The sequence below is a fragment of the Amblyomma americanum genome, chromosome 7 (assembly GCF_052857255.1).
Source record: "Amblyomma americanum isolate KBUSLIRL-KWMA chromosome 7, ASM5285725v1, whole genome shotgun sequence".
In the NCBI taxonomy this organism is placed as follows: domain Eukaryota; kingdom Metazoa; phylum Arthropoda; class Arachnida; order Ixodida; family Ixodidae; genus Amblyomma; species Amblyomma americanum.
Window position 1 is genome coordinate 8,869,758 of NC_135503.1, and position 19,442 is coordinate 8,889,199.

Below are 19,442 nucleotides of genomic sequence, written 5' to 3' on the forward strand. Positions count from 1 at the left end.
CGTAAAGCGCGGAGTAAGCGCAGACTCGGCGCCTGATCTGTGAAATAACTGTTTTGATGCCGATCTGCGATGATTGGACGGGAAAGCGCTAAACGCTGGCATTCTGGGGTCGGCGCGCCGAACTCGGCGCGCGAGTTTCGGAGCGTCGCGTTTGTGAGCGGGACAAACATCCTCGTTCAACCCCGAAAATTATGTCGTATAGTGAAATAATTGGGCTCAGTCTTATGACCTATAATGGGCAGAGAACAACGTGCAGGCTCGCCCAATCGCCCTGTAAAGCTTGTTCGCCTGCTTGGCCCGCGTGCTTTGCAACAGAACCTGGAGCCTGAAGGAGCATTGCTGTGGGAAATAATTGTTTTCCTCCCTGAGTGTGAAGCCTTCCCAGATCCATTCACAGGATGTAATTTGACCATTGTTATTGAAGAAAAAATTGTTTCAAAAATGGGTTTTGAGGAAAATAGACACAGTACCCTTTTCACTTCTCAGTGGACACCTGGACAGCCTCATGAGGGGAGGGTGGAAAGAGGGGCTGAAAGAAGGAAGATAGAAAGAGGTATTATAGTGAAGGGCTTGAGATAAATTTCGATTATCTGTGGTTCTTTGACCTACACTGAAATAGTACAGTCCAAGGGCGTCTTGCATTTTGCAGAAAGAAAAAAGTTTGCTTCTCCACATACCTCGGTGTTCTGCAGTGGAGTATTCTTATTGGATGCAGGTTGACTATCGCAGTCTTGTTAAATGTGCATATGCTTGTTTTCGGTACTTTTCTCCCAAGCATGCGTGCATGTGTATGTCTGGACTTCGTTTTTAGGTACAAGAGCTGGACATTGAAGAAGCTGTGGTTATAGGCTCCAGCCAGATATCTCTTTACTTGAGGAGTGACATCAGTGGTTGGTTATTGGAAGGGCAAGGCGCAGAGCACTGCTGGCAAAACGCAATGAGACTGCTGGCGAAACAGACACAAGGGCAGTAACCCTTAACTACAACGCAAGCAGGACCATCCCATTCGTGTTCCCTTGCGACGTCTGAAGGCAAAGCATTGGTTGTGTAATGCCGCCCGAAACGCAGCATCCACGACGACTCGTAGCCCGCTTAGCTTTTGCGTGTCAGTTTCATCAGTCTACACTTCGTCTTGGGCCCAATCGCTGTCACGAACTGAAGACACGAAAACAAAACCATGCCGCTAGATGCCGCGGAGTGCGGACCGCGCTGTATACGTGGTTCAAACGCGCGGGCTGGCCTCGTGCCCGATGTATTGGTCGTGTGCTCTTTTCTTGTCCTCTAGATATGCAGTTTCTAGCTTCTGACTGAAATTGAGAACGATCAAAGTGGCCGCCGCGAAGCTACCGCCACAGCACGTGCAGACCGCAGCTTTGTCCGTTCTACTATCCTTCACAAGCCGAGCCGCTTCTGTGAGCACCGCATCTGTTATCATAGGGCTCTAAAACGAGAGGGTTGCTGCCAGAAAAGTTCACAGCCAGTTGTGACTTCATAGTGGCACGATGTAATGATGTGCCACATGTTTGATGCTGCACTTAATCACCAGTGCATTGATTTTGCCGTGCAAGTGTTTGCCGCGGGCTGACAATCGGTTCTATGATGAAATAGCAAGTTAGCTTGTGTGACAAGTGCAAGATACTGCCGTTTTGAAATGTCGCAATGTTCCACCGTGTGTTAGGAGGTTTGAATACAGTTAAACCTTGATTTAACTAAGTCTGTAAAATCGGTGGTTTACTTCATAGTACTGAAATTTCTCTGCATCCAAATTCGTCTCCTAGCATGCTAAGAATCTTGCCTTAAACGCGCTGCGGGTAACTCACGGGGAAAACCTAAGTGCCTCGAGCACACCGCTGACACTACAATGCGTTCCGCCACAGCCACCTCTGCGACCTTGTGGCGGCAGCGGCGGGCCTCGCGGCGGGCCACCCCCCCTCCCTCCTTTCTCCCCTGCTGTCTTTCTCTATGTCGACGCCTCCAATCATCAACCAATGAAATGAAATCAGGCCCACCCCATTCCTAGTGTTTTCTCCTGTAATCGCGAGTGTGCTTTTTGCATATACGCGCATCGTCTGAGTGAGAAGCTAGGTTGTCAAGATTGAAGCGCCCAACGACACTGACCCTTTCAGTCCTTTTACCAAGCTTTGAGGATCTGTAAACATGGTGAAGGTGGCGGGCTTTTACACCCTTTTATAAAAATGGGTGCAATAAAGGACAGCTTACTCGCTTTTTACTCCCATATAGGCATATTTTTGTTTAGAGAGTACTGCAGATGGCACGGCCGGTGACGGGATCGTCACTGTGATCGTCGTCGTATTTACATCTTCCCATGTGCTCTGTAGGTGAAAGCCATGTGGTGCATATATAACGTGCTCACTCCAATGTGGGCTTTGGCATGCGCTCTGCTCAGACACTCGTGCCCGCAAAACACACTTTCCTCACGTTCGTTTACAGCCAGCAATGAAATCTGATTACATTCAAAGTGCAGCAAAATCTACTTCATTATATTGAAGTTAAGAATGCACAGTGTTATATGGACGCAAAGTTATGGAAACTGGAATACTTAGTTACATCGAGGATTTCATTACCTAGAGGTTTAACTATTTTGAATAGTGAAAATGTTGTGCGAATCGAATCATTTTCACATACTTTACGAAGTTCTGACCATTTGCACACCCCTATTAATGGTAATTCATGGCTTCGGATATCTGTGGCACCAGGGCACAGTAAACTGTTTCATAATACAAGTAGTTCACAGTGAAATGGAAGTTATGAGCTTGAAGGGACGGCTCCCACGGTTCCTGGTCGTATGTGCTTACAAGCTAACCTGACACATCTGGAAACCGTTGTCTTGCTCCTGTAGCATCCACTCCAGTGCAGTCCACTTGTGAGGTGGAGTACAGTAACCTGGCTTTTTGGCTGCATGATTGCCATGCATATGACAGCTGTGTGCTTGCAAACTGGGCTAGTTGATACTTTCGGTACCCATTTTATATTTAATGTGGTAGGTTTATACAGTCTGATATTTCGAATTATTGGCTATATTGAAAGTGCATTTTATTGTGTTAAAAAGTCATGCTGTGTATCGAATTGCACTTCTGCCTCTCGTTCAATATATCAAACCACTGCAATTTGTGCTTCTGCTAATGGCGCTCCTTGATCACTTTGCTCGTGCGGAGACTGTGCAGGCTTGGGCACATGTTTGACGAGTTGAATGTCGGGTGTGCTTGAGGTTGGTCTTGGTCTCTTGTACTCATTTTCCACACCACATCGCTGTCGTGCAGTGAAGCTAACCTAACTAAAGTCTTGCGTTCGCAGTCGCTTGGCTTGCTTCACTGTCGAAGGCATTGCGTAAACCAACTGTGCCTAGATTTTAATGAGCAATTACTCTATTTATATTTAGTGTACTAGTAACTGCATTAGACACCTTATCATTGGTAGTAACTAGTTCTAAAGAACTATTCTCAGCGTCTTTGATGTGAAGCTGGTTAGGTGTATAGCAATGCCTAGCAAGTGGTGCAGTACCAGCACGCCAGCCAGCGGCACGTCACTGCCAGTACCGCGTCACTAGCATGGGTGTTAGTTATTTTCGTATCTAGATTGCAGATGTGAAAAGCTTATCTATGGCCATTTTTTATATATAGATTTTTCGAGATAGAAAAATATCGATATATCGAATTATTTCGCTATCCCCTTCGAGTTTGATATATCCGGGTTCAACAGTATTCATGTAACCTTCCTTTGAACACATTGTGTTTGATGATCTTGTATACAAATTTTGAATGAAACATGAAAGGCTGAAAAATACCTCTATATAATTATACATTGCGAAGTTAAAGTCAACTTGTCGAATAAGCTAGAGTTGTACTGTGAGAAATCTTGGTGTCATCATTGTATATTCATGTGGGCTCCATCTATCTGCTCTGGTTATTTAGTTTAATCTTTTCCTTAAGGGATTTACAGATAGAATTTTCTGTTCTGATGCTGCAATGCAGGCCTCATAAGTTGAAGCCTCTATAAAGAGGATTAATAATCTTTTTTTTTTTTTGAGTTAGTCAGCATCTCCTTTTTCAACTTTTTTTTATGTATTCAGTGTCGTCTTCTGTTGAATCTTTTTTTTATTATCTTAATGGCAGTCTACTACTGTTACCATCAGTGTACACACTGCCATTATTACCTTTCTTACGAGAAACCTTTGAATGAGACCACCTATAATTTATTTTCTATGCCTGTATTGTCGTGTTTTTTTGTTAAACACTGCTGCAAAAGCCCTGGACTATTCTAGCAGTATTGTAAATAAGACAGAAACATAAATGTCATCTTTGGTGACCTGCAGTCAGCAGCGGTTTTAGGGGCGAGGATTGTTTCGTGGTGGCACAGTGGCACACATGTATAACTAGGTCCCTGCCATCCTGGTCCATAGCTCGTGTGTATGGCTTCAGACCACTTTGTCAGGCAGACGTATTTAGCAGCATCAGAAGCTGGTGCTGGCTCTGGCTTTGCTGAACCCATTTACAGAAAGCGTTCTTTAAATGTTTTTTGTCCCCTTTGACTTTATATCTTTGCACCATTTGCATTTTTCATCTGGAAGATGACGGGCATTAAAATTTTGCCATTTCACAACAGTGCATTAATACTAAAGGTGTGCTGTGTAGCTGAATGCTTAGGTTCATAGCACCTGTTGGTCCACTACAACAGAGTCAATTTTTTGTGGCAATTTGTTGCTCCTGGTTGTATATTGTAGCAACTGTGCCACTTTCATTAATTTAAAGTGAGTGCTTGCTATTGGCGGACCATTATTTGTAGGCTGTACTCGTAGAATGAAAGTTTGAGAGGACATCCAGTGACAGAATTTTGAAAATGTGAGAAAATGTGTAATCCAATGGTATTATTCTATTTTAAGATTTTGTGATGCAGGATTTCTATATGAGATCAAGCTTTGGCTCATGAGCTTAAATGGGACCACACAAGTGCTGCCACCCTAATAAATGTCCCAACCGTGTGTACGTTTGTAGAATTTCGCACCAGCTTTGTCCTGTTAAGGCGCAACTCTGTGAGATGGGAGATTCATGTGCCTTTGTGCTTGCCCGAGGTGTGTACGGCAGGTGGCACAAGCACAGTGAGTAATCAAAATAAAGAATGAGAAACACTGTGATGTGTTTACAGTTGTGCTTTATTCACATTGTCCTTGAGCGCTCTACGTATCTGAAAAAATTTTTAGTTGCATTTTTTTTTACTTGTATGGCATTCCATGCATTTCATTCAAATGTTCCTCGACTTTTTACTTTTTAGCCACACCAACCTTGCAAGTTTGTGTTTGTGTTTTTGAAGCATGTTGTTGAGTGTGTTTGTTGTGTTGCCTTCATCTGAATGCACATGTGGGGTTTGGCCCGTCGGTCTGCACATTTTTGTTTTGCAGGTGGACATAGTCAAGAAGTTCAAGCACTTGCTTGCATCAGTGACCAGGCAGCTGGACAGCCTCCTGAAGCAAGCCACTGAGAGTCCATTTGGCCATGACATGGAGAAGCTACTAAAGCTGCGTTACCAGCTATGTCAGACTGCACCAGTAGACATAGCAAGGCCTGATGATGTGCTCAGAGCCACAGGGCATCTTCGTAAAGTGCTCAGCAACATTCTTGACTGCAGAGGTGAGTGTGGCTCGCTACCTCACTCGACTGAAAATGCAAAAAACAGTTTTTTGCATTTGTAGTGGTGTATGACCAGCTCTTACAAACGCTCTTCCATAGTACAGTTGGGATTGAGTGAATAGGTAAGAAAAACATGCTTTAGCATATAGTCTGTGTGTATGTGTTTGTGTGCGCGCGCACGCGTGCATGCATGCGTGTATGCGTGCACACACGCTCATGCAAGCATTTGCATGCATGAAAGTTGTGTTTAGGAATCCTAGTTCTATGTTTGCAAGGAAGATTTTAAACTACAGATGAGGTTTAAGTTAATGGCATTCTGATTAATAAGGATGGAGAAATTACGTATTACACGTTCTTTCTCTTTAGTGGACAAAGCTTGGTGTAGTGGTGCTACAGTAGAAAAAGTGCAGATGAGTTCAGAGCGTTTGTTCTGAAGAAATGGCTTTTTTTTTATATATAAACCTGGCCAGCTGTTAGGTTAGAGCCATTCTGAAGCTTTGCTGTCAGGTTAGAGCCATTTTGCAAGCTTTGCTGTTTATTTTTGTGGCAGACTTAAGGTTCACCTAGAAGACCATAAAACTGCAATGAGATAGCAGTATACAACTTAAAACAGATGGCAAAACAGTATGAAAATAAAGGAAACGGTGGAAGATGTTTGCACAAGAGTGCTGCTCTGCGAGTGTCCTCTACTTTGTTCTGTCCTTGCTCTGTTTTATTCCTCTTGTGGTGAACTGTATATTCTGGATATCGTGAATATGCAAGTGCATTGCATAATTGCAGGATGGGAGCCAATATTGGACGAGCTCACCCAACTTGAAAAAGATGCCAGGCTTCCTGGGACGGTCAACGGGAGCTTTGAGTGGCAAGACAGTGTACTAGTGGCCAGCCTGCTGCAAGGCCACTGGCTCATGTTGAAGAATGTCAACCTGTGCACGTGAGTGTGATTTAGTTGGTGGGATTGAATGGTAGTCCTGTTGTGGAAGATAGTAGTTCTACCTTTCTAATTTTGTTGTGTGCCTACATTTACCTGTAGGCTTCTGAAACTTGTGTATCTTTTGTTAGTCCTCACATCTTTTTTTTACTCTAGGCAACATTTGTTTTACATAATTTGGTGTAAGGGTAATGCGCATCGCATTAGCCACTTGTACACATTTCCAACTTTTTCGTTTTGCACTTCTAATGGGCCACAACATGCTGTAGCAACTTGCACTTACTGCACTGTTTTGTTGTGTTCTCTAAAGCTGCATTTGATGAGTCTGCAACAGTTTAGTTATATGTGGAAGCAGTACTTAAATTTCTCCAACCAAATTACTACAGGGCATCTGTGCTTGATCGACTGAACGGTTTGCTGGAACCGGGTGGTGTGCTTCCTCTGACGGAGCAGGGTGTGGTTGGTGAAGCTCTGCGCATCATCAGGCCTCACCCAGACTTCCGGTAGGTTTTGTATCTTGCTGTGTCTATATTTATTCTTCCTACACCTTAAAGGCACACTAAAGACAAATTGTGATTGACTTACATTGATGGATTACCACATTCAAACTGCAAAAGCGCTACCGTCATTGAAAATAAAGCTTTTATAAGGTAGAGGGGGCCAAAAAATAAAATGCAGGTGTTGCCATCATTGGCCGATTTTGCAAGTAGACTGTGACACATCAGCAATTTTATGGGCAGAGATCCGAGAAGCTGGGTTACACTGCCATTCAATTCAGAATGGTGATCACTGAGTCATTTTTGGTGTAGACATCACGAGTTTGAATCATATAGCTGGAAAAGTGCAATTTTCTCAGCAATGAATGTGTCTTTTGCTAGTGGACAAACATCAGCATACTCAGAAAGAGGCATAGAATCAACTTTTACTAACAACAAAAATTGGGGTAGAGTTTTCCTCAGTGTCCCTTGAATGCCTTGTGTTTAGCACTCTTGTAATCTGATGTTCGCACTCTGCAGGCCATATTTGTGCATGCTCTGCTGAACAGTTCTGGCAGACAAAGACTGCTTATGCTAGTGAATTAGGTACCAATCCTTTTTGTCTCTCTGTGCCCTTAGACTTATTATGACCATGGATCCAAAGAATGGGGAGATCTCAAGGGCCATGAGGAATCGTGTTGTGGAGATCTTCCTGCCTGGAGAGGTAAAGTAGCTGTCAAGTGCACCTTTTCTAAATGCAGTGTGGCCATTTATGGAGGTTTTATTTTTTTTTATTTGGAGCATTTTGTCTGTTGTGAAAAAATGTTTTTACTGAAAGTGTTTTATTGTGTAGAATGAAGGTATGCTCGTTTTTTGCCGCATTTCCAGGATGATGGCAGCTGCATTGACGCCTGGGATGGCCATAGCCTTTTGGCATCAGCAGGTCTAACACTTCCTCAAGCCAGTGGGCCATTTCTCGAGTCCCATGTCGCACTGGGCAAGGCATCAGGTAAAGGGGCAAGCAGGACAGTGCTAATGTAACAGTTATAAAAAGTTAGCAGTCCAGAAAAACCTTTGTGGTCTTTGTTATGTTATAAGGGGTCGTTGTGCAGGTTTGACTTGCTCCCCTCACATAGTGATTCGGTAGTTTCGTATTCTGGCCCATGCCGGAGACTGCTTAAGTTTTCTCTTGCAGCTGTTAGTCCTGGAAAGCCATAGATTTTCTTAGTATCGAGAAACTCTACGGTGAAAGTGACATCCAGCGCGATTGAGCCAGGTAAACAGCGCACAGTGCAATTTTTATATTTTTATTGGAATCAATTTACAACGTTTTGTGAAGCTACATGTATCCTGCCGGGAATGGGCATCTTGAATGTAGTTGTGAGTGAGCGCTAAACGCTTACCGGCCCCGGAGCACAAATGATGGTTGGCGATGCACTACAATAAAAACGTAAATTATGGCCGGCAGTCAAGTCAAATGCGTCAAACAGAGCCAAAGGAAAACTGTGCGCATGTCGTGTCGGCTCTTCTATCAGCTGCCATTCTGAGTGGCGGTGCTGCCATGATTGGAACATCGGCCCTTCAATCAACTAATGACGTTCCCATGAGCGCCAAGTGCGCAGTTAAAAGTAAAAAAAAAGAAAAGAAAAATTCTTCTTACTAACCGTGTGGAATAGCCGAATACAACTTGGTAGAGCCGCAGAAAAAACATAAAATTGTAAACATGCTGTAGCATCCCTGATATCTCATTTGGCTAGCCTTTATTTATGGTGCCATGCTTTGGTTTCGATTGCAAATCGACCCCCCCCCCCCCCACTTCGGATTTTCAAATTTAAAAAAGTGGGTCGACTCAGAGTCATGTACATAGGGTATGTTGACACCCCCTTCCCCAATTTCGAATGGTCGTTTTTGTAAAAAGAGGTGTACTTATTCGTGGCAATATATGGCATATTATGTGCTATGACCTTTGAATTGCTAAGGGAAGGATGCGGTACGGCAGTTGCTGCCGTCATTTCCTTCCATTATGTCATCCTAATCTCCTTCATGGCTATTTAGCTGGTGCTGACTTCTTTTTTAATGGTGTTGGTCTGCCTCTGGAATGGGGGGTTGTTTAGCCAATCGAGATGAACTGGTTGCGGCGCCCAAGTCTCGCACTCTTGTCCAAAAAAGTCTGTTGTGCTAGCCCTTCGCACACATCAGGCATGACTTCGTTTTGTCTTGGCCCTGACATTGTTGTCTTCCTTAGAGTGGCGCTCCCTCACCACTTCCACCTTTCTTGGACGTATGCAGCAGTGCGGCAGTGCGGCTGTGCCGGTCTTCCCAAGCCTGCCTTGCGCATGCATGTGCATGCTGGTGGCACAGCAAGGAGCATAAAATATGCGAGTAAATGTTCTTTTTAAAAGCCCGGATAATAAATTAGTGGTGTGCAAATTACTTGACCAAATACGGCTCTTTTTGGGTGTCAGATGCCATGTGGAGAAGTTGGGATGGTTCTCTTGCTAGATTGAAACATTGGCCAACTGTCTTCTCTGGTGACCTTCTTTCGCACCTGGCATCTTTCAAAGTGCACAGTGCCAAGGCGTCTCTGTCAACCCTGCGGAAGGCAGCTGCTCTCTGTGTCCAGCGGCTGGAGAATGGGTTGCTTCCTGAGGATGCCGTGCTGTCCAGCCTGGCACAGACATACCAGACCACGTGGGACACACAGGAGGCTCAGGTTCGCTTTGGGGGCCAGGGAAGGGGCGTTGACACCTAAGCCACCAAGTGCTGTTAGCTCTGTCTTGTAGAGGCTGAGGCAGTTGGAGGTGATAATGATTTATAGAAAAAGGGGTCTGAACTGTGCTAGTTGATTTGTGTTTCAATTCTTTTTTGCTCTGTCACTTTCAGACATTTAAGAGAACTCATTTTTATTGAACCCATTTAACACCCAGGGGTGGTGTTTGCTGTTAGATTTATGTTTGTTTTCAGTTTAGCTTGACGCTCGCCCTGCCTAAGCAGAATTTTATAGTTTCATGGATTAGTTCGGTTATCTAAACATATGCAAGTGGCCAACGAAGTAGCTGGAGCAACTCAGTTGTGAGCATTGGAATTGAGTGCATGTGCAGGCAGGCTAGAATGAAACTCAAACATACATATGCCGTACTCTCCTACTTAGCAGCCGCCACGGTGGCCGAGTGGTTACGGCGCTCGGCTGCTGGCCCGAAAGACGCGGGTTCAATTCCGGCCGCGGCGGTCGAATTTCGATGGTGGCGAAATTCTAGGGGCCCGTGTACTGTGCGATGTCAGTGCACGTTAAAGAAACCCAGGTGGTCGAAATTTCCGGAGCCCTTCACTACGGCGTCTGTCATAGCCTGAGTCGCTTTGGGACGTTAAACCCGTATAAACCAAACCAATCTTCTACTTAGCAGCGATATATTCCTCTACAACCGCTTCGAATTCTCAGATAAGACGAACAACATGAGACTGTTTAGTTGGTCCACTTAAAACTAACTTTCACAGCGACTGCGAATGGCGACCCCGCCCAACGGCATTCACGGTTCGTTCGCGTGGCATTATTGAGCAAAGGAAAAATGTATAAAATGCTTCCACGCAAGAAAGCACACCTCAGCAAGATAGCTTTCATGCAATTTCACTTATTGCACTAATCTCATACGGAATGTCTGCACCACAACACACAAGTCTCCACTCAGAAGTACGCTCCACTGCTCAACGGGCTGCATTACCACAGACACCACCGACCTCACACAGCTCATTCGTCGTCCCAACGCCATCTTGTCTCCTTCTCCCGCGCACATTCCTAGCTTCGTTCCCAAGTCACTCCGCATTGCATTACCCAAGTCCAGCACCTCACATTGCATTGCATACACAGTCAAAACTCAATTTAACGAAACCCGGTTTAATGAAAGTTTCGATTCAACGAAGATTTCATCATCTGTCCCGATTTAACAAACATTTTCTCAAAAAATGAGTGAGAAAAAGTGTTAATTTTCGGTCTATTTTGTAGACAATCCCCGAAATTTATTGACGCAAGCCAACGGCTACATAACGGAGCGCCTTTGTCCCGCTTTTACCAATCTGCGCGGCGCAAAATGACACAGTTGGTCTGGAGGGGAGTGAGCATTCTTCGCGAGCGCGCGGCCGTAAAAACGATAATTTTCAGTTGAGTTTACTGGATGGCCCCAGGGGTAAATAAGTTTCATGTCGCATGCCCTAGATGGCGCTGCTGTAATTTCTTCTGTATACGGACGATGTTGTACTCTTAGCACATAGCCAGGAAGATTTGCAAACTCTGGTTAATTGCTGTGGAGACAAAGGAGACACTCTAGGTTTCAGTTTTAGCGCAACTAAGTCAGGTGTGATGATTTTCAACGATACAAGGATACGAGGCCATGAAATACCCCGAGTAGCTGAATACAAATATTTCGGGGTATGGGTAAACGAAGAACAGATGTACACGGAAAAGCATGAGCAGTCTCTTATGGCAAAATGGCGAAGAGATGCCGAGATAATGAAACATAGGGCATTAGGGGGGTACAACAAATATGAAGTACTGAGAAGTATTTGGGAAGGAATAATGGTGCCAGGGCTTAGTTTCGAGAATGCGGTTCTGTGCATAAGGGCAGAAGTTCAGTCGAGATTAGAAGTAAATCAGAGAGCTGTTGGAAGATTAGCACTAGGTGGCCACGGGAAAACCACGAACGAGGCAGTACAGGGGGATATGGGCTGGCCATCGTTTGATGCACGGGAAGCTCAGAGTAAAATACTATCCGAAGAACGCCCGAGGAAATTGGACGATAACAGGTGGGCAGCTAAGGTATTTAAATACCTATGCAGAAAGAGCTTTGACTCACAATGGCGGAAAAGAACTATAAAACTAACCAGTAAGTTTGCCAGGCACGAGGATAGAGAAAGACAGAGCATTAAACGACAGGTTAAAAACGCGGAAGGTAAAAATTGGATAAATTCAATGGAAAAGAAGCATAGTGTAGAACTATACTGATACTGGAAAAGGTAGATCAGGAAGGAAGCATTTTATGATAACTCGAGAGGCAGTGCCCTACTCTTCGATGCTAGGTCAGGGTGCCTTAGAACGCGTGGAGGGAGAGGCGGCCGAAGATGATGACGATGACACTGATGATCATGAACACGGTGATCACTAAGCTCCTGTGCCAACACCGGGTCAAATGATGGATGCCCTTGACCTGCTGGACGCACTTCAGACTTATGAAAAATCCGTGCGGCCATTGCTTACGAAGCGCACGCAAGCAAAGGTTACTGACTTTTTTGCTGATAAATAAATTTGTAGTCCCCTGGGGCCCTTCTTATTACCGTAATAATTTTTGTTTCGTTTCATATGCGCTAGTGGTGTCGGTCATTTCCGCGGGCCGCAGTTTCATTTTCGGCTTAATTACTCTTCGCAAATATGATGCCGCAGTAGCTTTCTGGATGCTGCGCCATATAATCGTTTGTATCGAATAAAGTGACAGAGGAATGCATCATTCGATTGAACAAAGTTCCCGATTTAACGAAATAATTTGCGGCTCCCCTCAACTTCGTTAAATCAAGTTTTAACTGTACATCTGCACCTGAGGCGCAATTGTCATGAAAACATTATGAGGGCTGTGATGTAAGCAGTGACAGCATATCACAAGTATTACAGGCACGGTAACTGTCCTAAAATGAGAAGAAATAAAATTTTTACTCTGTTTTGTGGAAAGCAGCTCATTTCTTATTTTAAGCTGGACTTTCTTGCATGTTCTGGCATGAAAGGTTCAGGTCTTTGATTACTCGAGGCATTGAGCTTCGTATATACTATATTTAAGTAGTGCTGTTTGCGTTCAATCAGCTTGATGGATTCAAGTCCTGGCTCCAAATGCACGCTGGCGAGACTGTGTTGATGGCTGCAGTACACAGTTCTCTGTGAAGAAAGTTCTGATGGCAGCGAGTGCATGGATGCTTGTGCCAGCTGTTAGTTCATTGAAATGGAAGTGCAGATTCTTCCAAGTTCGAATGCTTTACCATTATTGTAGGCTGAAATATCAGTAATTGCACATAGCTGTTTTCTGCATTGTTTTCAATGTGTGGACAACATTTTTTTAATCTTTTTTGGGTATTCTTTTGTCTGTTATTCTGGCTTTGCATTGTCTTTTGGTATTGCATTGTGAGCATTGCACTAAGTCCTTAATTTCCTTTATGAATGCAATGCTGTAACGATCATTAATGTAGCTGGAGACTGCTCTCATAACATGTGGGAAGGGTGATAGAATGCAGAGCAATGAGGCAGCTGTGTTGTTTAACTCAAGTGTCTACAAGGAAAGGAAATGGAAGAAAGCTCTTGCCTTGCATCTAAAACTGTTGAATGTGGTGCATGTCGTGCTTACCTTGCAGGCCGCCTGCAAGTCACTTCTGAGTGTGCCCTGGGAGAGCTGCCAGTTTCCTGTGGAACAGCAGCTGCTTATCTCCTTGGTGCTCTCACAGCCATTATGGTGCCTAGAAAAACACAGCACCATCGCTCGGATTTGGGGCGACAGTCTGCCCCTGTGTGCCGTACTAGCATCGACATCTGATGCTCCAAGGTACTGCATTTGTTGGTACACTTCATGTATGTAAATTACAGGCGTACAAATATTCAATAATTTTGCATATTCGATTGAATAGTGAAGTGTTTGAATTCGATTCGATCCGAGTGTTTGATATTCAAAATGTCGAAATATTCGTCTCGAGAGAATAACTTTTCAAGAAAGCTTCTTTCATGTGGTTTTGGTTCAGCATATACCTCCTCTAGGATGACACCACGGTGTGCGTGCAACCAAAACCCTGGCTCCATGAACACTTCCTAGGTGCACACACCGCATGCCTGCCTGCCCACGCATATGCTTGAGTTGGTCTGCACATGCACATAGCAGCAGATGCGCGCAGGTGCAAGCACGACGCCTAGCTTCTCTACCTGCCGATGTCTGCGCCCACACTTCTGCGAGATGAGCCTGAGCTGTCTGCAGCTGCTGCAGCCGCTCTTCTCCGCATGAAATTCGCTAATCAAGCATGACGGCGTGAGCGCAAAGGGGAGCTAGCACGAGACACATGGATATGGGCACACCTTTCCGACACCTGACACAGGGTGGTGCCGAGTGCGCGGTGCGCACCTAGCAGGTGTTGCGGAATCACTGCTTGAAAGCAAAAGCTGTGCAGTGATTCAATTGCAAAGAAAGGGACCACAGAACTATATTTACTGAGGTCACGAGAAGCATAGGAACGATCTGTATTCCATCACTGATCACTTCATAGAAAAAATTTCTAAGCTATCTTCATTTAGCGCCGAATTCATCGACAAATTAAAACAATACTCCTCCTCTCCCCCTCAACTGGTACATGCCTACACACCAGAAAATAAAATAAGAAAGAAGACAGGTCAGGACTGCACACATCACTTGGGCATGCTCAATGTGAAGGCTTGGCCAGATTGCCCACTCTTACGTCATCAGGTTAGGAGTGGCATAGAATGCGCGGTGAGGTCTCTCCCTAATCGGTTGCAAGCAGCAGTTTTTTAAAATATTTGTGAAACAGGGCCGACACTAACCTTTTAAATTTAACCTACATACTCACAAAGACCACCTCTACAGATTTGTTGCTTTATAATATGACCATCAAAATCATTTCAGGATGATCTCTTTAAGCGCAGCGGTTGGAGGCCCCACATAGTCTCACACCCCACAAATACATGGGTACCGCATGTAGGCTGGTTGTTTAAACTTTTAATGGCAATTTTTTGCAGAAAGCCGACACAACTTCAATGAGTTGTTTTTCAAAGCTACAATGCACTCTCCCCTCTTTTCCTGTAATGGATTTGTGTGTTCAAAAGTACATGATTTTGAAAATGTCAATCAATCACATACTTGAGGGGGTTGTGGTTAACAGAAATGAACTCCATACTATTGTGAAATTCACTCAACCCATCACCATAAGTGATGTTGATTTTCTGCTTCCTTTTAGAATGATTGAGCCTTGTCTGTGAGCTATACAATAACAGTATCGTCTCAACTATTTTTTTCTTGCAAAGTTCAAATTCGCTCCTCAGGGATCTGGGCAGTTTTAAAATCTGACTTATTAGGCGCTATTTTATAAAGAAAAATACTCTAAAAACCCACATATAATACGAGGTATTTTTCCAGATTTTAGCCTGTTAAATTTCCACCTGGTATATGCGGATCCAAACAATTTTCAGTCAGAATCCGCAGTTCCGGTTTTGTTATTATTGAGCGCCATCACTGTCACACTTCCAGAGAGAGGAGCTGCTATCTACCGGTGGCATAGGTCGGTAATTCTGCTTTCGACGCCACTTGAATGCCCCATTATTTGCCTATCATTTAGATTTATGTTTGCAAGTTGTGGGTTGACTTGGGGAGATAAGTACGTTCTCCCCACTCAATCGCGGCTGACACGGTTCAAAGCCGCCCGAACCCCACCCCGTGATCGCGTACGCTACCGAGCGCTCGCTGACCACGGCGGGCCTTGCTCTGGGGGAACAAAGGAACGACACACTGGCTGACACAAACAGACATTTATTGCTACAGCAACAATAACGCCAGCTAGCAACAAGGTATGCTAATGAATCGAGGTCGTCCGACTCACCAGCAAGGTTCCGAGCGAATGTTCGCCCGTGCTAGGGCAAGGGATATATACTCTGAAGGCCGGATGGGACGAGTACGGGAGCCTGTCTCCCCGTCGCTTCCTCGCCCCGCCGGCGAAGAGCGGAGCCGCGAGCGACACGTCCGCCCGCGCCGAAAATCCCAGCCGAAGTCCCCTCTCCCGCGCGTGGGCTTTGGCAGTCTCCCCCCCCCCCCGCAGCGATGCTGGCGCCCTCTCTTGCCAGTTAATGTAACTGACAAGGGAATGCGTTCAGCCTCGCGGTGAGACAGCCGCTGCTCGGTGCCTCGCGGGAAAGCAAACTCAGGGGGCTGCAGGGCAGGTCCCCACACCCCCCCCAACCTTAAATAGACCCACGCGTCTGAAAGTACATGCTATGGAGGAGTCTCCTGGTCTTCATGTCCTTGAGGCACGTCTTGCAGTGGAGGTCACGCCGACAGCGTCCACGCAGACTTCCGCGGTATTCCGAAGGCGGCGTGAAGGTCTCCGCTGGGACGACTCACATGGCCCGCGGACTACCGTGTCCGCAGGCCCGCGAATCGAAGGCCGGTGGGAAAACTGCAGGCCAGGATCCTGCAGTAGTCGCCAGGGCAGCAGCAGCCGGAGGTGACTGCTGACTGGTCTCGCACAGGTGCCCCGGATGGATGCGGCGAACAGGATACAGGCCGCTCCGTCGCAGCAGGTGGCAGCGAGACGATGTGCACCGGACAGCAAGCCTGGGTGGCTCCACCGGATCTGCAAAATTGCCGAAACGCTCTCGGCGTGCCTTTAACGTAGGTCACGGGAGGGGAAACGGCATCCGCAAGGGCTTCGTGGCACAATGCCTAACTCGCTAGCAAAACGTGTCGGCGGCTGTGCAAACGCAAAGTTCGAGTGAACAAAGCCCTTTCTTGAGTTGAACGAGACTGCTCAGTTCGTGCGAGGTTACAAAAAAAAATGGGCGGGCAGCAAAGTGCGCCCCCTCTCAACGACACGGTCCGGTGGTCGTGTCTCTTTTAACGTGGTGCAGGCAGCTCCGAAAGCCTCAGGCCTAACTACCACTCCGACAACGACCGTGACCACAACAAAGACCCGAAACGGGTTATGTGCGCGCAGCCGGGAGGAGACGTCAGCTTTGTGGGGTGGTCCTACCCCGCTCACTGCACAAAGCAGCTTCTGAGCGGTCGGCGCCCACCGTATCGGACGGTGTCGGAGCGCCCGGTGCCGAGCTGCAATACCAGCGAGCTCGTAGCGGCACCCGTGGCCCCAGGCCACCCGGCTCCCGGAGCCGCGACTTCCAGAGTCGAAAAAGAGACAGTAGAGAAAATATATACAGAAACTCGGACCACCCACGCGGCTTCCGTACTCACTCACTTCGGGCTCGGCGACTCCGCGGGCGCTAGGCCTCGCGTTCCCTCGATGCGGACCAAGTGATTCTCGCGAAGAATCTCCAGGGAAAAAAAATGTGCTGAGCATGTCGAAAAGTTCAAACATGCTGCAGCGCAATACACCTCGCACTCAAGAAAGCTTGCCGCAGGTCCTAGCGATCAAAATTCACTCTAGGTCTAGCACTTGTCAAGTCCGGACAAGGAGCGTTCCCCAAACCGAACCGACAGTTGTCCAATGTTCCAAGAGCAGGCCCACGTTGGGCGGCCAGATGTGGGGGTGAATTGGGGAGATAAGTACGTTCTCCCCACTCAATCGCGGCTGACACGGTTCAAAGCCACCCGAACCCCACCCCGTGATCGCGTACGCTACCGAGCGCTCGCTGACCACGGCGGGCGTTGCTCTGGGGGAACAGAGGAACGACACACTGGCTGACACAAACAGACATTTATTGCTACAGCAACAATAACGCCAGCTAGCAACAAGGTACGCTAATGAATCGAGGTCGTCCGACTCACCAGCAAGGTTCCGAGCGAATGTTTGCCCGCGCTAGGGCAAGGGATATATACTCCGAAGGCCGGACGGGACGAGTACGGGAGCCTGTCTCCCCGTCGCTTCCTCGCCCCGCCGGCGAAGAGCGGAGCCGCGAGCGACACGTCCGCCCGCGCCGAAAATCCCAGCCGAAGCCCCCCTCTCCCGCGCGCGGGCTTTGGCAGTCTCCCTCGCAGCGATGCTGGCGCCCTCTCTTGCCAGTTAATGTAACTGACAAGGGAATGCGTTCAGCCTCGAGGTGAGACAGCCGCTGCACGGTGCCTCGCAGGAAAGCAAACTCAGGGGGCTGCAGGGCAGGTCCCCACAAAGTAAGCTGAAGATTTGAAAGCATGCTTATCTTTTCACTGCTACAAGTGTCCACTTCTTAGTGATGAAAGCTCTGATGGCATTGTGCGTATTGCAAGTCATACTCACCACGACTGTGCATCTGCATGGCAGGATATGCTAGTTGAGGAGGAACTCAGCTTTTTCTCTCCACAGGGGACCACTGCCCTCACCGCTGCAGCTGCGAGTGGAGCCTGAGTGCATGGTGGATGTGGCATGCCTGCTGTTTCTGGAGCGAGCCAGCTATGGCGACTGGTGCCAGCGACTGCACTGGCTGAGGGACCTGGGCAATGCCCTTGGGTCTCAGCAACAGATTGGCATTGTCAAACAGCATGTGGAGCCCATGCTGCAAACCCTGGCAGCACTCAAGGAACCCACTGGTCTGCCTGGCCATATTGCCGCAGGTCATACAGTCACTCTGATTAAGCTACCTTTGGTTGGTCCATTTGTGGAGAGAAAGGATTCATTTATATTTGTTTGGTGAATGCTTGCATATTTGGTTTGTAGATTGGATTTCAAAACAAAAAGGCTGTAACCAGTATTATTGGGACTAATTCGCTAGAGAAATCAAACAGATTTTTAATGAAAAATGGTGTGATTTTTCGACTTGCAGTCAATTGTGGACCATTCAGTAGAAGAATGGCCACAACAACCCAACCTGTACTTTTTCTACCAATGTTATATACAAAGCTTACATACTGAATGGATTAAAGCTGGGAGTTCGGGGGAGTGGCTGGGGGGGGGGGGGGGGGGCAGGGGGGGGGCTGTGGGCACTGTATTTCTCAGTGCTACTGAAAGCTAAGAGCTTCTTATGATTTTGCATCATCTTGTTTGAAGAGAGGCTGTTGTGTCATGCAGTTTGAGAATTCTGGTTGGACCGATTTGCTTGTGAATTAACACGTTGTTTCATATGTAGAGTTGTGTTGTGGCCTTAGTGGTTAGTTTGTAGTATCTGAACGTTCAAGTTGGTGAGTTGTGGACTACCAAATTTTCATTCTAAGCGCTTGTGCACAGCATGTTGTTTCAAGTCTTTCGGTATGGGTGGTGGGCCCATGTTTCTAATTAGTTGCTTTCTGGAGTGTCATCTTGGCTTTGCAGAGTGCGAGGGCAGCGAGCTGTCATCAAGTTCTGCTCTTCCTGTAGGCACATTCTTCCTTGGTTTATGCTGTGCTGTGCTGCTCTCTGGCGTGTGGTTTCATCACAAAGCAACAATGTCATTTCTGGAAAACGTAGCATGTGCCCAGACTTCTGTGCACTGTTGCAGGCAGCGCAGCATAGTCAAGGGAACCTGCTATCCAGTGATATTTTCAGAGGTCAAGAGGTTCCTGAAAACCATGTGATTAGTAAAACACTTAGTGAACACTTGATTAATAAAAGCACTGCTGTAAACAGCAGTGCTTTTGCAACGCATTGTGACACAACTAATTTTGGAAGAGTGTGTTCAGATCTGGCTTGTTTTATTTTAAGAGTAACAGCAGTACCTAGTTAGGCTAGTTGGTGCAGATTCGA

General features: G+C 46.5%; 1 protein-coding gene across 1 annotated transcript in view; it reads left to right on the forward strand.

The window, feature by feature from the left end:
• Nucleotides 1-19,442, forward strand: part of LOC144098391 (midasin) — a 215,597-nt gene that overhangs the window by 107,357 nt on the left and 88,798 nt on the right. Inside the window, exons 30-37 of the mRNA XM_077630990.1 lie at nt 5,417-5,645; nt 6,426-6,579; nt 6,963-7,079; nt 7,692-7,776; nt 7,941-8,061; nt 9,617-9,765; nt 13,437-13,624; nt 18,090-18,337. Coding sequence (XP_077487116.1) covers nt 5,417-5,645; nt 6,426-6,579; nt 6,963-7,079; nt 7,692-7,776; nt 7,941-8,061; nt 9,617-9,765; nt 13,437-13,624; nt 18,090-18,337 — 1,291 coding nt within the window. The remainder of the gene's footprint in view (nt 1-5,416; nt 5,646-6,425; nt 6,580-6,962; nt 7,080-7,691; nt 7,777-7,940; nt 8,062-9,616; nt 9,766-13,436; nt 13,625-18,089; nt 18,338-19,442) is intronic.